Source organism: Copadichromis virginalis, linkage group LG10 (assembly GCF_057382275.1).
Source record: "Copadichromis virginalis isolate Kocher_CV1m ecotype Utaka linkage group LG10, C_Virginalis_male_GT1.1, whole genome shotgun sequence".
Taxonomy (NCBI): domain Eukaryota; kingdom Metazoa; phylum Chordata; class Actinopteri; order Cichliformes; family Cichlidae; genus Copadichromis; species Copadichromis virginalis.
In genome coordinates, this window is record NC_140627.1 from 19,769,232 (window position 1) to 19,786,410 (window position 17,179).

Sequence of the window (17,179 nt, forward strand, 5' to 3'; positions counted from 1 at the left end):
TTCCCACACCTCCACAGTGTTGTAAATAATATAAAAGAGGCTAAATTAAATTGTTATCATCACATCTCTAACTATAAACCAAGGTAAAATTACATTCTCTATCCTATTGTTGACTCCAAGGTTGGACGTAAGCTGCCAGTAAGGAAATAAAAACAACAGACAAACGTGCCCATCATATCATCAAGAATAAGACACGAAGCTTCATATGAACACTTTTATTAAAGGGATCACAGGTAGAAAAAGCCATCAGCAGTGCTGGAGACCAGCTACTGCCGACAACCAATCACAGCCTCGCTGAGACACATGTGAGATCTCCACCTGGCAAGAAATGTAAAACCCAGAGCATTTACTCCAAAACCATAATTAAAAAGATTATGCATATTATGGGACCATGTTGCTTCGCACACAGCAAAATTAAACACACCTCTGAATACCAGTGCTGCCTGTTTGTACTCTGGCACAAACAGCAAGAGTAAAACTGAATCCATGAATCAGGAGAGAACCAGGGTGGCCATAAACTGTCATGCAGTTCAGAACATTACACAGAGTTCAGGAATATAAGCAGTGGGAAGTCAGTCTGATAGTATATTCGGTTGATAGTGTTAGAAAAACTTTAGCTCATCCACTGGAATATTGGAAATTTTGAAGGCTGTGATATCAGTGAGAAAAGAGATACTGACTCAGACAGAATTACAGCAGCAGCACGTGGCGATCACATCTTTTAAGATGGCAAACATCATAAACCAGTATTCACTGAACTGCACACATTTAACATACACGAAATTCAGATCTGGGTAAACTTTAAAATCAACATCTGACAGACTAATGAAAGTTTCGTCAACAATCTGCCAGTCAGAGAGCAGGTACTAAAAACAACAGTTTTAAACTGAAGACAACTTCTGCATATTGAAACACAAGAAGTCATCAAAAACACCCTGTTTTCAGTGTGGCACTTCATTAATGACCACACAGAACAGGCCACTTAAATTTCAGCAATACATTAGAGGCTATCTACAGGAGCCAATCACACGGTGTCAGCTGATCATATCACAGCGTGTGGTGGAGACAATAATCTGTAACTCATGCCCGACAGAGGCTGGCGTTATAAATCCTGTCACCGGGTGTGTCTGCTCAGTAACATGTGTGTTTGCTTTGACAGATGTGAAGATTGAAGTCTTAAGATTCAAACAAGAAAAAAAAAAAGTCTTTATTCGTTCTGACGCATTCATACAAATATTCAATTTCCTCATTGGCTTGGCAAAGAGCTCTTTTGGCAACTGCTCATAAAACTCCGCCAAACATGACCGGGTTGTTGTTCCCCATCTGTCAGACCTATTTCCTCGATCAAACTAAAACCAATGGCAATGTCAGTGTAGGTCCATATCCTATACGTAACTGCTTCCACATACTTCAAGTGTTTTTTTTCTCCTTTATTTATGTCATTCTACTGACATTTTGAATGATGTATACAGTGTTATTCTGACTGTACAAAATACTATGCAGCCATAGCATGAGGTGGCTGGAGGTGAGGTTATGAAACATTTGATGGGTCGACGGGAAGACGAGATATGGGCTGGGTGACACCAGAGTGAAAACTGCTGCTACAATATCATGAGGTGAAGGGGAAAACATGAAGAGTCAAGGTGAAGATGGGGCTGATGGGATGTTGGGGAGAGAAAGGGTAATGGGTTATCTGGATGAAGAAGCAGTACAAAGGGACAAAGTTGGGTGTGTGGGGGGGTACAGCAACGCCCCCCTTTGTCCCCTATCGGTCCATTTCATCCAGCAGGGGTGTGGCGTCTCCAGTGATTGACATGGGTGTGCTCTCGATCATAGGGCTGGGTGACGGTCGTGGCGTCATCCTCTGAGATTTCTTTCTGCCCTCTGCTTCCTTTTCCTTCAGCCACTGCTCGGCCATCTTGCCCCAGTCTACTGCGGTGGAGCTGCTGCTGCTTGGCCTGCAGTAACAGAGGACAGAGGGAGATGGCTTTATTGGACAGCATATGAAAGGAAACCCAACCGAACATTGGGAGGCTGTTTAGATTTAATATAATTCTTACTACAGGTTTAGCACCGCCTTGTGGCAGAAAACTGCAACATGAACATAAATTGTTGCCTGGCAGAGTGACAAACTTCAAAACAGACATTTCACTTTTAAGAGTTGGAGGTGAGGGAAAAATCTGAACTGCAGATGAAGTCTTAGCACAAATAACTAAGACTGAAGGACTGCCATTTTGTACTTACTTTGGCTGCTGTTGTGGCGTCCGTCCTCGGGATGAAGTGGAAGATGACGGTGTGCCCGATGAGTGGCCGTGGTGACTGCTGTGATGGCCGTGATGTGACATGTGGCTTCCATGTGGGTGGGCGTGGGCATGAGAATGTGAAGACTGAGGGGTGGAGCCTGGGTATTGCGGTGTGCCCAAAGCTTGCTGGCTCGGTGTGGTATACGAGTAGCTGGGCGTCATCATGGGTGTCGCCATAGGTTGCTGAGGTGTGGCAAACACCTGCAGGAAATGAAGTACACATCGATTGTGAAATGAGTCGAGGTAAAACCACATTCAGTCGGCTTTAATGCTGCCAAAAAACTTTTGGGTTCCAATTTCCTTCAGTGATGGGGACCCAAAGGTAGACAATGTCACCAATTCATTCTGATCATGTCAACAAACATGCTAATGTTTTGGTCTTGTGGCCATCATCAGAAATAGTCTGATAGATAATATTTAATGTGGCAAAAACCTTAGGAACTCAATTATTAATAATTAGACAAAGGGTCAATCTTATCTTGTAATTCAGGTTTCCAATAGTGTCCGGGACAGGTCACCATATCAGCTAATGATCCGTTTTCCAAACTGCACCATCGCAAGCTGGTATTTACCATTTCCACAGAACCCAATTTATCTCTAGTGGACACCGTGCACAACTCCCAACAGTCTGTTGGGAGTAATCACAATCCCCAAAACATCCTCTTCTCTTTTAAAAACAAGAAAGCTGTCCTCACATGATAGGCAGACGAACTCCCTCCACCTCCTGTGCTGCCACCGTAGCCGTACTGGCTGGAGCCCCACTGTGCAGGTGTGGTGTTGGGGTTCTGACCCTGGCCCGTGACTGCGGCGATGGCATTGAACATCTGAGATGTCATGTTGCGTGGGAGGGCGTTGACAGCTCGTGTCAAGTCTAGTGAGAAAGGAGGGAATACAGCAGAAAACTGTAAAATTAATAGAGCCTAAATTGAAAATCTAGATTAATAAATTGGGGGAAGACTGCGGGGCTCACCTGCAATGTTAATATTGGCTGGGGTAGCGTTCAGGGAGGCAGGCGTCCTTGTTCGGCTGCTGTTACTGGGAGTGATGCCTTGAATGAAGGAGAAAATGTTTAAACAATCACCTATAATGTATTTTAGGAGCTGTGATACATTTTATAATGTATAGTTATAGCACTTTCATACCTGGCACAGGGTCCTGAAAATGGTCCTTAAACCACCGGAAAAGCCCATTCACCGTAGGAAAAATCTGTGAACGGTAGCGGAATCCATCTGGGGTAATAGTCACATACTCAATCCTATGGAGAGGATAAAAAATAAAGCATTTCACATGAAGGACAACCTTCCTGTTAATCAACCAGAAACCTTTCAACAAATAAATAAAGAAATGTATATTTGTACCACATTTATACATCCGACTTCACATTTTCTTTCATGAAAGTAGGAAACAAACATTTCCACATACCGTGGTTTTGCACGTGGTTGGTAGCCCAGGATGAATTTTCCTGGTAGATCTTTGCATGCTGAAATAAAGTAAGGGATGAAGGTGGGCTTCTCCCTCTTTGTCCGCATCAGCAACTCTTCCATTTTCTGACAGATAAAGAACAAGATGAGCAAGATAAGATGTGCAAGCCAAGACAAAACAAACAAACAGCTCACAACTCAATTATAAGAACAATGTCACAAAAAAAAAAAAAAACTCAATATACATACCTCCCTGCTTCCCCTGTTGCACTCCTGGAAGTACTTATGCCCCAGCATATCCCGGGCAAATGACGCCATTGGCTGAATGTACCGAGCAGTAATTTCATCCAGATCTTCAAACTCCTGCAGTGAATCAAAAAAACTCTGTAAGCAACACTTCAACACCCCCACCCCCCCCCCAACAACAAAACCAGCTTACCTCATTGTTGATCCACAGAGTGTGCCCTAAGCTGAAAGCATTCTCTTTGCCTTCTTCTCTCACATCAACATGCTGGTAGATGCCATCAGCCACCTATAAAACATTATATTTAGTCAGAGTGGAGCATTTGGTACCAAAGAAATCATTTAAGTCTTTGTCGCATCTTACTGCCAGGTCTTGCTTAAAATGCTTGGACACAGCATTTTAAGCAAGAAGCATTTTATTACATTTGTTATTTTCAATCAACCAAAGTTTTAACCCTTCTGCAGTGCTCGTTTTCTTACCTTCCAGGTGACTGTGAGGTGGTTTTCTCCCTTGCTACTGGGCCTAATAATTAAGTCACCCTGATCCAGGGTCTCCATCATCTTCTCTGCCTGGTTGAAACTGATGTTGTGGAAGTTGGGGTGGGCAATCACACGCTTTATATATGCTAAAAAGCCAAAGACAAATGGTATAAGAATTAATTATGTTAAAGTCCACACTACTAAGATTTTAAAAAAATGCAGTGCTGTCTGCAACTTCAACAACCAAATATGTTTTGTTTACTTCATATACTCACGTGTTCGCTGTTGTTTCTTTTTGAACTCCTCCTCCAGCTTTTGGTCTTCAGACTCTGTGTCAAAGTCATAGTAGCTGTCCTTAGGGAGCTTCCATTCGTTGGCCTTGTCCATTAGATCAGAGGTGCGACACGTGAGGTCAACGCTGAATTTCTCAATGTCGATTTTCATGATTCGACAGTGAACTGTCATGCCCACCTAAAGTAGAAGGAGGGAAAATCTGTTAACACACCAACCAAGGCTGAAGGATGAAAAATAGAAAGTAGTAATAATACAGCTCTATCAGGACTGGGCAGTGTAAGTGGACAAACAGGAAAACAATTGCAGGTGAGATCAACCAAATAAAGGGGGCACAACAAAAAATGCCTCACCTTGACCCTCTCCTCAGGGTGTTTGACCACTTTGTCACTGAGAAACTTGGTGGGAATGAAACCCTGAACACCATTATCTAATCTGGACCGTACTCCAATGGCCTGACCTGGACATGACCCACTGTCAAAGTGGTTCCACACCTGAAGCACCACACACAATCAAAATTATAAACATGATCGTCATGGCATATCTGTAACACAAAGTTCACTCAGAAAAAGAAATAAAGAAAACTCGATGTGTGGTACCTCGCTCAGTTCAGGGAAATTGTCCTGCTGGCAGAAGGGGCACTGCCAAAGGCCTGTAGCATCATTACGGATGGCCTGGTCATAGCTCTCTCCCTGAGGGCGCCGGTGAGCGATGCCAGTTACTACACTAGTGATCAGCTTACCTGAAAGAAAGATATGAAAAACCTTAATCATAGGCTAAATTATGAATTACACATTTCTACCATGGCAGACAATTGACCAGCATCACTCCATTGAACAAGTGAATGAGATTCTTATTGATGAACTGAGCTTAATTCGAGGCATCATATCTTAATGTAGTGTATATTACCGATATAAAAGGTCTCTGGAGTCTCCTTGGTGAGCATGTTGAAAACCTCCTCAGTGTTAGGGACTCTGTACGCAACTCGTAAGTCTTTATACCTACAGCTCAGCTCGGCACGGATGTCATACAGAGTAATTCCTTTGTTTCCGTAACCCTGCAGGCACATAACACAGTAGGATGACTGGTCACAATATTTTTAAACCTGACTCCTGAATCCAATGGTGGTAGAAGACAGAACTCTCCCTTTTCTGAATAAAAAGGTAAAATGGACACATGAAAGACAAATAAAAAGAAATGCTTGTTTTTCTTGTTTTTTCTTTTTTTGGAGTGTTGGTTCCTCTTAGGCGTATTTTTCTTTGGCAGGATAAAGTATGATACTAAATTAGTCAAAGGTACAACACACAGACACTGACCTGTCTCTCAAGCTCTTCAGCAAATGCATCCAAGTCCAGGTCTTTGAGACGTTCGGGATTTTCCAAGATCTCCTCCAGAGCTCCGGCTGGATTGGCATCTTCTGCCGACTCATCATACTCGAGCGCGTCTACAGCCATCTTGCGAGCCCACTCGTATGTCTCAGGGTGGACACGAGAGCCATCCAGGACCTCAATGTAGGAGTCCGTACTGCCAGGAGAGTTTGAGAGAATGAAAAACCGAGGCTGATTTAAAATTATTCACAGAAGCATAATAGACTCAAACATGTGCACATCCAGCCCTTTGAGAAATATCGAAATGGTCTGAAAATTTCAAGACGAAGTTCCAACCTGTCCCCAAGCGAAGCCGTGTCAATTTTGATGAAACCAGCACAGTTGATAAAAACCTTGGGTCCCATGTGACACATTGTGACGAGCTGTGTTCTGTTTTCCAAACGAGTATTGTTCTGCTTCAGAATCTACACAAAATAAAATCACAGTGGTTAATAATGTTATCAATGATATCTTGCACATACGCTTTACATATCAGCAGCAGAAATGTATACCTTGAGAAGATGTGAACCCTTCCTTGGTCCCAAACCACACACATACTGAACCAGGCTCTGAGTATGAGGGTGTGCGATGGCTCTGTTCACATCTACTCCAACCTCATTAACACGGTTGATGAACTCACAGTAAAGAGCATCGAGCAAATCCTCCTTCACCACATGTTCCTAAGACGGACAAGAGAGGACAAACTACTTTTTACATATGCACTGTATGTAGCTGCTGAAAAAAAACAGCAAGTCATGCTATGATTGAAGCTGGCCTACGATTGATGAATTCACATTGACTAATACACGATTACAAGACAGAGATCGAGAAGTGTCTGTCCTGCTTACCCTGTACATTTCTAAGTTTAAAAATTCTTTTTACTAATACTGACATTACAGTGGGACACTGTAAAAACAATTTCACTACAATGGAAAAGGCTTGCATATGAGTGTAGAGTTGATAATGAAACTGACATAAATCTAATTTATTATAATTTGTTCCTACAAATGATGCGTTTGACTAGGCTGAAAACTTGACTGAGAGGTTTCTACAGTTTAACTTTGCAGGACAAGCTTTGATTGCAGTAACAGGTGTATATGATGCTACAGAAGAAAACAAAGTAGACAAACATAGCAGTAAAAATCTCATGTTACCCACAAGAGAAAATGAGTAATGGTATCTTTGTAGTGAAGCAGCAGCTGGTATAAAACACCTTGTGATACCTAAAAATGCTAAGACAATACTGAGCAAAAAATACAGGGAATATAAAAAAAATTGATTTCAAAAAGCTCTCTTTGAAAGTACATATTAAAATAAATGGCTTAAGTTTTGCATCCAAAAATGACAACATTCACAAGGTTAATCTGCCCCTCTCCAGACACACATCCATGCAATACTCAAAGTCCCAGACTTTTACGAGCATGTCTGGAGTCAAAGCAGCAACTGCTGTTGTTATGCATTTCACCAGCAACCCTGTGAAACTCAAAAATCCCCTCTTTCTAACATTACAGTAAAAGCATTTTGAATTTGGATGATTCTTTTTGATTTACCCTGTATATACTAGCCAATCAAAAATCAATGTCTTCATTCACTCACCTGCAGTGGGTGTAGTTTGAGGCAGAGAATATCCTCATCAGTGCTGCAGACCTGAGCATACTCCACCAGCGGATCCTGGATCTTCCTGGCTATTGAAACAGCCTGTCGCAGCAACGGAGGATAATCCCTAAAATCAGCCTGCAGACAGAAAGCAACAGGATCACAAGAAATAATGAGAGCTAACACAGGGTTGAAATTGAACACGCTTGCCGGTTGACTAACAAGCAATTAAACCACAGACATCTTTGTGTAATTCTATTGTAGGTGACATAACAAATATGTACCTCAGACTTCTTGCTGTTCATGTACAGCGTGGCCAGTTCATTGTCAACAAGTTCCACTCCTACAGCAGGCAGAGAGGACTCCTGCTCAAGCTCGCCGATAGTTCTCTTGATGTCCTCCATTATCATTTGGGCATCTCTGTAAACACGTTCATGTTTTTAACATTTCTGCTCTACATTGTGAATGCTGTTAAAAATGTGTACAAGCATACATTTAGAAAAAACAGGAGGTAATCTGGTGATTTACCGGTTTTCTCCAGCAACAGCTACTACATGAGGTTTCTTGCCTGACAGAAACCTCTTGAGATTTTCAATGTCACTGGCCTGATTAGACACAATTTAAACAAAGACTTTTAAGTGACTTGTTTTCAACAAAAAACCATTACAGAGGTGCTACAGCTGTGTTTTCTGCTTCTACCTTCTTCTCTCTCTCATCCTCCCTGAAGGCGTTCCTTCTCTTCATGAAGTAGGGTAGACGAAGAAAATCCATCACCTCTCCTTCCCCGTTGATCAGAGCACAGAATACTGGAGTATCTCTGCCAGAGTAAAGTTTATATACACGAAAATCTTACTACTTTTTTTCGTATATGCTATACTTAAATGTCTGTGCTTTGCTGAACGCACCAACAACTCAAGCTACTGATATATACACACCTGCTGGGCGCATAGGCTACACCAAGCACTCTGATGCCTTTTCCCTGATTCTCATCCATCAGATCATCATCTTCCTCAACCTGCTGATCTGGCCTGTACGGAGCCACTTTCAGCCAGTTATACAGTCGGCGACAGCAGGACTTCAATGATAAATTGGGGGGGGGGGGGGAATAAATCATAATTAGTTTTCAGATTAAAAACACAAATAGATTTTATATCTACGACATCACAAACGTAGTCCAGCTTCTCAGACTGTGCGCTTTTGATTGTCTGTGCAAGACTGATAGGGAATAATAGCACAAATGGAAGAACAGATCACATCAATGTGATAGAAAATTACCCTGATAATGCTCTCTTTGGCCTCAGCAATCAGTTTGCTCTTAAGCTCCTTGGCCATCTGAGGGTAGAGGAACTGATTGAGAGCTCTTTCTATGGCTAAAGTTCGCTGCCTGTTCCACTCCTGCACCTGGTGACTGAACTCGTCCCTGTAGTAGAACTGTTTGATCTCGTCAAAGTACGTCTGGTCCCCTGCATACCTGTGGAGAAGCACAGAAAAAATGTAAAAAACGTGGACAAAGGGCAGAGTGTCTTAATATTTCCATTAATAATTCAAAAGCCTAATTTTTTCCTGACAAGGATGAGAGAAAAAAAAATGAAAAAAAAAAGAACACGCTAAAGCCAGAAACTCAAGAAATTAGACTCAACGGGTTTATCCTACTTTACTACTCTTTTATTGCGACATCCAAGCAAGGTTTCTATGCAGGCGCTAAAAATGGGACAACCGTTAGTCACATCAGAGCCTGTGTTTGGTGTCCAAAGGCCAAGGAATGTTCATTAATTACAAAACTGATAGGATTCATAAGAACTCAGGATGTTTTATGATGATGCTTTTTTATGATTCTCCTCAAATGGTGAAATAAATCTAAACATTAATGAGCTTAAAAGATTAGCTTAAAAGATTAGCTTAATCATCAAGTCTAAAACAAAAAACACATATACAGTTACTCTTTCTTAAAGAACTATTTGACACCATTGATAAAATTAGTTAAGAAACAAACAGTATTTTAAATGCAAAGGTGCCAGAGACTTTTGACCACGCTATACTGCACACATGTTTAATTTTCCCAGTGGGATTAATGTTAATAGGGGTTCTGCCTTGTGCTTAGTGGTTGAACTTTACACCAAACAGTTGTCATTAAACTACAAATATTTCAAAAAAATTTGCGTTTAAAGCACATTCCTATGTGTTTCAGCTTCTGCAGCTAAGCACACCAGAATACTCTAAAGATTTTGATTAATATGCACTAAAAATGTCACTCTATTTACCCTTTAACTCCTATAAGGTCTATGCAGATATCAATGGTAAGTAGCCCCTCATCCTCTGCAAGGCACATCTTCAAGAACTGATCCCCATTCAGTTCTTTTACAGGCTTGTTCTTAAGATACTTGAAAGAGTAGGCAAAGTGAGCTTCGTCTACCTCCTACAGGGAGAAAGAAAGGCAGGGTTAGAAAGAGCATGGTTTATATGTCTTTTTTTTTTTTTTAAACCCAATTCTTATGAATAGCTGTGTACCTTTTTGCCCTTTTTTGTAGGTTTGATGTTAACCTTGGCTCTCTCCTGAAACGTCTGTCGGAGAACATGTCTGACCAGAGGTTCCCGAGCAATCTGCATGGCTACCATATACCTAGTTCCCTCCAGCACTGCCTCTGGAGTAGAGAACTGACTGCAAACGTAATCTTTGGCCAGCTCTACGGGCTCAGCAGGGAACTGCTCTGTCTCGTGACGTTGGTAACTGTCCCTCAGATTTTCTCCAAATTGCTCTGGAGTTAAACCAAACTTTTTAGCCAAGCCATCTGCAGAGAGAAAGAAAGCAGAAAAGAGTTAGTAATCCTCCTTAACCACTGAGATTACATTTTCCAAAGCAGAAAGGGAGACTAACCAAGTCCCACGCTCTGGCAGATGCTGTACATATCCCTACGGGATGCCAACTTGAGATCAGGTCCTTTCTGCTCTTCTTCTTCTTCTACCTCTAATTCCTCCTCATCTCCTAAAGAAAGAGCCATGGTGATTTATTTATTTATTTATTTTAAATATATAGCTATCCATTATTTAGTGAACCACGTTTTTCTTACCATCCTCTGACACTTCTTTGATCTTCTTGAGCCTCTTCTTGTTGGCTTTGGCAGCGTTCTGCATCTTGGGGATGTCTCGTCCGTAGTAGAGCAAAAAGTGATTGTAGACATCACCCAGCTCTTCAAGAGTCTGTACATCCTTCAGCCTTGAATAAGGACAAAGCAGAATTTCAGAGGAGAAATTAAATAAACGATTACTTTTCTAGCCTACGTTTCACCAGTAGGCTCAGTAGTGCTATAAAGTCATACCTCTCCATGTCAGTAGTGTCCAGAGGACGAATACCATCGGCCAAAGGTTTGTCAGGGTCAGCAGAGATCTGCTCAAACTGATAAGATTGCATCTTCTGAAACAGACGGGTCAGGTTCTGCTTCCGGGTCTTTAGCTGAGTCCACTGGTGAGTGGAAGAGGAAAATATTAAAATAGAAACCAGAAAACTTTGCTGTTTTTTTAATGCAGCTACTGGAAGCAATGTAAACGATTACTGATGGATTAGTCTGTATCCATTTCTTATTTGACAACGCAATTATACCTTCTCATCCCACTGCCACACTTTCCACAGGTCATTGATGTTGAGCTCTGGTTCAACATATTCTTTTCTGTAGAAAGCTATAAAAGGAACCTGGGGAAAAAGATACAAGAACTCTTTACAGTGTCCCATATTTTACTCATATTAAAATAACACTGACAAGCTCGTATCTTGAAAGGAATATGCAGCTCACTCTACCTCAAATTGTTGATTCCTCATGAAGTTAAGGGCCTCTTTGATCTTGGCAATTGTGCTGGGACCTTTTCTGCTGAAGTTTGTGGTTGTGCCCCTGTCTAGGTAATCTGTGCTCTCCTGTTAAAGGCATAAAAAATATTTCAGTGAGGCTTCAGGAAATTATGCATCTCTCATCTGAGTTCCTGTATAAAATATCTGCTGTTTTTTCCTCGTCTCTTAAGGACATGACTTTCAAACATTGTTAATCTGCTATAGACCGTTCTTCTGTCCTTCAGAACAAAAGGAACAAATGCCACAGCATGCTAAAATTTGCCAGATTTTCAGCAATAAACTCTTTGGAAATCACCTTGGTGCAAAGATACTATTTTATGGCTGTTACATTGTGAGATTCAGCAAGAGAAATGAGAAAATATTATGTGTGTGCAACAGTCTTCTAGTAACAAAATGCTAGAAAATACTATTTAAAATTGGCTCTTTGCCAAGTTGTCTATTGTGTGTAGAATACCGGTTCACTCCTTGAGTTACGAGCCTTTTTATGCTTGAATGATTCATTTGTTTAATTAGCTTAAACAAAAAAAACATTCCTGAAACTGCTAAGGTACAAGGGCTGGACTGAAAATGAGTGAAAAAGTAGTCAATGCCCAAAGAAAGGCTTTGAAAGATCTTCAGGAAACCTGGAGAACTATTGCACAAGACAAATCTAAAGAAATGAGGAGTGGCTCAAGACTTTTGCACAGCACTGTATGTATGCCATGGGGCATGAAGCCTCTACCTGCATGGAGATTGTAAGAGTGGAAAACCCATGTCTGAAGATCCATTCTGCTTCCTCTTCCAGCTCATCATCCTCAGCAGGTTTGACAGGAATAGCTCGCAGCTACAAGCCAAAAAACGAACAGTCATGAAAGCAGCCTCAGGTTCGCAGAGAATAAGTACGTTTACAATAAATTAACCCCAAAACACACACCTGGAACCGCTCAGGCATGTCTGTGGAGCGGATCTCATTGTCCTGGTCAGTCATGTGACTACTTTCGAGCTCACTTGGCTCGTAGATCTCAAAAATGCTTTTCCTCCCCAGCCTCCTCTTAGTTTGCTTCTTGGGTCGGTCCCAGCCCTCTTCATCTTGATCCTCTTCCTCCTCCTCACCCTGGTCATATGCATCAGCATCAAAGTCAGCAAAGTCAAAGTCGCCACCGAAAATCTCCTGAGCTTCCTGGAGCGCACTGTGGAGACACAGAGAGAGAGCTTGTGACTTTTTATTTTGTGTTTAGTTTGATTAAATATTTCACACTAATTGACACTTGAGACAAAATAACTGAATGCAAAGGAAATAATAGAAAAGTGCATTACCCTGCACTGAATTATATATATATATATTTTTTTTTATTAAGGAATAAATCACCCAAAGATCTTCAGCATAAACTCCAACACTCACGCATCAGTGTATCCTGAGAACTTCTTGCCCCTCTTTTTGGTGATGGGCTGGCCATCATCATCCACAATGAAGTCATCGATATCTGTGGAAGTATAACACAAACTTACAACCCCACAGCCCAATCCAATAGAACATCTCAAATAAAATGTGTTACTTTCTCATTATTTTTTAAGACTCCAACCTGATTCTTCATCCTCTCCTTCTTCATCATCATCAGGCTGTTGCATAGGTTCATCAACAGCCTCGCCTTCCTCCAGCTCCCCTTCACCATCCGGATAAAATATCTCATCTGCGATCAAGCCCTTCTCGTCATCATCTTCATCATCATCCAGTGTTTTTACACGGTCATATTTCTTCTTCTGTGATTCAAGACAAGTCAGTTCAGGTGGATTCAACTCTTTCAAGTGTACAAAAGTGACTTGAAATTGTTAGATGTGAGGGTAAAAATAAAAATGTAGACAGGAACTTACCCTCCTTTTTACTTTGACACCCAAGTTTTCCTCAATTAGGTCAAGGTCGTCATCATCCAGGTAGTCATCGTAGCCTGCAAAGGTGAAAAGTCTTAAACAGAGGAAACAACTTCAAGCTACCACTGCCAAAGCATGTCTATTCCAGTGTTTAAATACAAGACTGGAAATATTTTTTAATGTAGATATAAAGATTTACTTGACACATTAACACCAGAGTCACTGAAAATCCCATTTTGTCACTTCCTATAAGAACGGCAAATAACTCATCTGTGTTAGACCTTTACTTTCTTTAAAAATGGACAACATGAATGTTAACTGTAAAGCACACCAGCAGAGAACTAGCATTGCATCAAACATCACCCGCCTGGGTAAACACTGGGATGCATCTGGATCCACAACATATGGAGCTAAATGTGAAAGATGCAACATGTGGCCAACAGATGCCTGGAATCTGTTTAAGGTCAGCTCTCATTATTTAGAAACATATTTTCCCCCGACTTTAAATTCTACTGTGCAAAAAGAAAGGCCATAACACTGAAAACTGCAACTACAGTATAAGAAAACAGTCATAAATTTCAATCTATTGCCTCATTAACTATATCTGTATTATATTAGAAATACACTACTGGCTGAGGTAACTGTAAAAATGACAATATGAGGCTATTTTTCAGTTAAGATGTGACAGAATATACTTTGTTTATCCTATATTTGTAAATAAAATGTACTTTTCTGCCAGAGCAGGCATCAGAATTTCAGAGATTTAATATTATGCTAAGAACATAATTGAAAATGTTATATCTTAAAATCTATCAGTGCTCCTTGCTCAACCACCTAAGTAAAAGGTACCGCTTTTCCAAAATTACTAACCTCATTTAACATTTTTCTACTACTTAATTTTTGCAGTAACCTTTAATATATTGGCATATTTAATGTCAACTTCTCAAGGAACCGAGCCAAATGATCACAATTAATCAAGCAATGTGTTTATACAGACTACATTTGGTCTCAGAAAGAAAGAAAGAAATACAAAAAAGCATTTATAATAGGGCAGGAGTGTCAACTCATTACCGTAGAAAAGATATAGTCAAATGTTTTCACTTTTGAGGCCTTACTGCACCTATAACTCAAATCAGCATATCATTTGTTCTGATGTTGGTACTCTAGATTAACCTGCTAATGAAGCCATAATATTGGGTAAATTTGTGTATTTGTGGTAAGAAAAACAAACTTTAAAACTCTGTTGTGGGCAAAGTCACTAAACCTTTGATTCTTTACTTTCCTTCTCATTTCTTCGTATTCTGCTAAAAAACCACTGGCCTGAACGTTAAGACTCCACTAAACATACCATGTGGTGGCTGGCAAACAACACCATAGGATAAAAACGACATCACACCTGCTGTTGCAAGTAACCATTTCTAATGGTCATGCACCCCTCGATTTTTGTAACCTGATGCATAGTGCTGCCGCTGCTGGGTTGGGGACACATTGTCACACCCGATCGTGTCAGGTTTGCAATTTTTTAATGATGTATCAGTACAGAAGCTGAGAGTTGTTAAAAAGACAGATTTTCTGGAAAAACAGGCACTGCCTTTAATTCTCCTTTACATGGTCTCCTGAATAATAGGTGTTGCCTGAGTGGCACCACCTATTATTCAGGAGAATACTGCAGCTGCTACCAGCGCTATAATGGCGAACATAGATGGATAAATGGATTTGATTGTGTCATGACCTTCTCAGCAGAGTGCAGAGTGACCAAAGCGGTGGGTATACTGTGGCCTTATGGTTCTCCTTCAATGCATTACTTATAGGATTCAAAATTGCTGCTTAGTAGGGTACCAACATGGCTGCAAGACTCAAGTAACCAAGATCATCTTCCACTCACTAATATGGTGTGATATGGCATAATAATGGGGCATGAGTGTTTTCACTCTATTGACTGGACAGGTTAAATAGATATATGTAATTAATCACACAGGTTTAACAATTTTTTAAAAACACCAGGTGAACTTACTGCGCTTTTTTTTATGTCGACGCCTCACTTCCTCCTCTGAATCACTCCCCCCGCCACTTCCACTTTTTTCTGCTTCTTCCTCCTCTTCTACCTCGTCTCCATCATCAATGAAGCCACGTAAATTCCCTTTCTCATCCTGGTCTTCTGGGTTATCGTCTTCTTCCTCTTCATCTGCTGAGAAATGACAGATGAGGGGTCCACATGCCATACAACTTCAACACACATTCCCAAATTTAAAGAAATCAGATCTTACCATCTTCTTCCAAAAATCTCTGGTTCTTCTTAGGTTTTAAGTCCTTCTCCTCAAACTCCTCCTCTGACTCTTCTGCCTCACTTTCAATAAAGTCCGACATGACTGCTATTCCTGAGAAAGGGGTTAAAATGCTATTAATAAAAATGTCATCAATCAGGCAATATTGGGTTCTCCCAAAATTCTCCTGACAAAAGCCAAATACACACAAATCTTACACTATACTGGATAACATTGTGCTAGAATAAGAAATGTAATCCTTAATATAAAGATTGCTTAATGTCCCTTTAAACTATTACTTTTTTTTACATATCTCAATGTATTACCAAAGATGTTATAATGTCTCCTGTATTACATATAGATTATTTATCAGGTTATTACTGATTATTAATGACTTTGTGATTAACATGATAACAATTTGATAGTAATGTATAATAGTGCTGTGCAGGAATTTTGATTCTTTACTTTCCTTCTCATTTCTTCGTATTCTGCTAAAAAAGTGTTGCATTCTACTGAGACAATTTTTGATGATGCTTTGGCATCCTGATCCATCCTGATGCATTTCTCATATCCTGTGTCAGGTGTTTGATGATTTTTCTTCTTATTTCTTGAGGACATGTCTTCCAGATATTGTTTATCTGCTGTAGATAGTTTCCCTCAACTATTTATGAATATACTACACACCACGCTGAGCTATGTAAAGTATAAAGAAATGAGGGTTTAGCTTCAGACTTTCACAATAAAGCGAAAGATTACATCTGAAAACGATGCCTTTTGAGAGCTTCATAAGACATATGTGTGTAATGTTGAGAAACAACGCCTAACGTTAACAGCAACAAAAGGGTATATTTTAGTCAGCCCTTTGAATGATTTTATTCTCTAGCACTGTTATAATGCCAGAAAGACTTAACAAGCGGGCTTTAACAATGACTTCACCTAGTCATGTCGCAATGCGTACACACACACATACAAAACACTGGCCGTGATTACCGTACAAACAGCATACTTGCTTTAAATATAACGGTAGAGTGAGTTATCCGGGTGAAATCTTCAAGTTAAAGGAGTAAAAGGTTGTTGTATAAACATTTTTTGTTAATAAAGGTAGCTAAAGCTAACGTCTTCGCTAGCAACGAACGAGGCTAAACGACAATTAGCAATGCTAATAAACTAGAAAGGAACGTTGCTGCTAGTACAACGGTGGCACGTTGTTGCTTTGAAACGTGTTGGCAATAAAAGGCTGCTGTACCTAAAGTAAATTCACCATTACATAAATTAACCAAGGCCTCCAAACCAACTTCGCAGTTTAACGTTGGCTAGTTAACGCTTTAGCATGTCGATATGTTAGCCTGGCATTAGCTGGGAAGACAACAACAGCCATCAGCATTAGTACTAACTACTTGAAAAAGAAGACATCGCAGTGAAGACATAGCATATAATCACGCTAAAAGAAACTTACTTACACGTATCAGTGGGGTAGCGTACTCCGAATATATTAACGGTAACAACTGAGTTGTATTGTATGTTA

General features: G+C 40.4%; 1 protein-coding gene across 3 annotated transcripts; it reads right to left on the reverse strand.

The window, feature by feature from the left end:
- Positions 1-200: 200 nt before the first annotated feature.
- On the reverse strand, positions 201-17,179 carry supt6h (SPT6 homolog, histone chaperone and transcription elongation factor). 3 transcript variants are annotated; one of them, XM_085470488.1, is made up of 37 exons: positions 17,115-17,179; positions 15,658-15,768; positions 15,405-15,575; positions 13,394-13,467; positions 13,105-13,282; positions 12,924-13,005; positions 12,456-12,711; positions 12,264-12,365; positions 11,495-11,608; positions 11,300-11,389; positions 11,019-11,161; positions 10,770-10,915; positions 10,577-10,684; positions 10,210-10,490; positions 9,963-10,117; positions 8,977-9,172; positions 8,637-8,776; positions 8,401-8,518; positions 8,230-8,306; positions 7,986-8,121; positions 7,702-7,839; positions 6,618-6,785; positions 6,403-6,530; positions 6,055-6,262; positions 5,648-5,795; positions 5,338-5,480; positions 5,092-5,232; positions 4,723-4,918; positions 4,448-4,593; positions 4,164-4,256; positions 3,974-4,087; positions 3,726-3,850; positions 3,446-3,558; positions 3,274-3,351; positions 2,999-3,174; positions 2,245-2,504; positions 201-1,958 (listed from the first exon to the last, which is right to left on the reverse strand). In XM_085470488.1, the coding sequence occupies exons 2-37, from the start codon at positions 15,755-15,757 to the stop codon at positions 1,766-1,768; spliced, it is 5,235 nt and encodes a 1,744-aa protein (XP_085326614.1). In that variant the 5' UTR covers positions 15,758-15,768; positions 17,115-17,179; the 3' UTR covers positions 201-1,765. The 3 variants fall into 3 exon arrangements, with proteins under 3 accessions (XP_085326614.1, XP_085326612.1, XP_085326613.1); XM_085470486.1 differs by having other exon boundaries at positions 15,405-15,578; XM_085470487.1 differs by having other exon boundaries at positions 15,405-15,578; positions 17,111-17,169.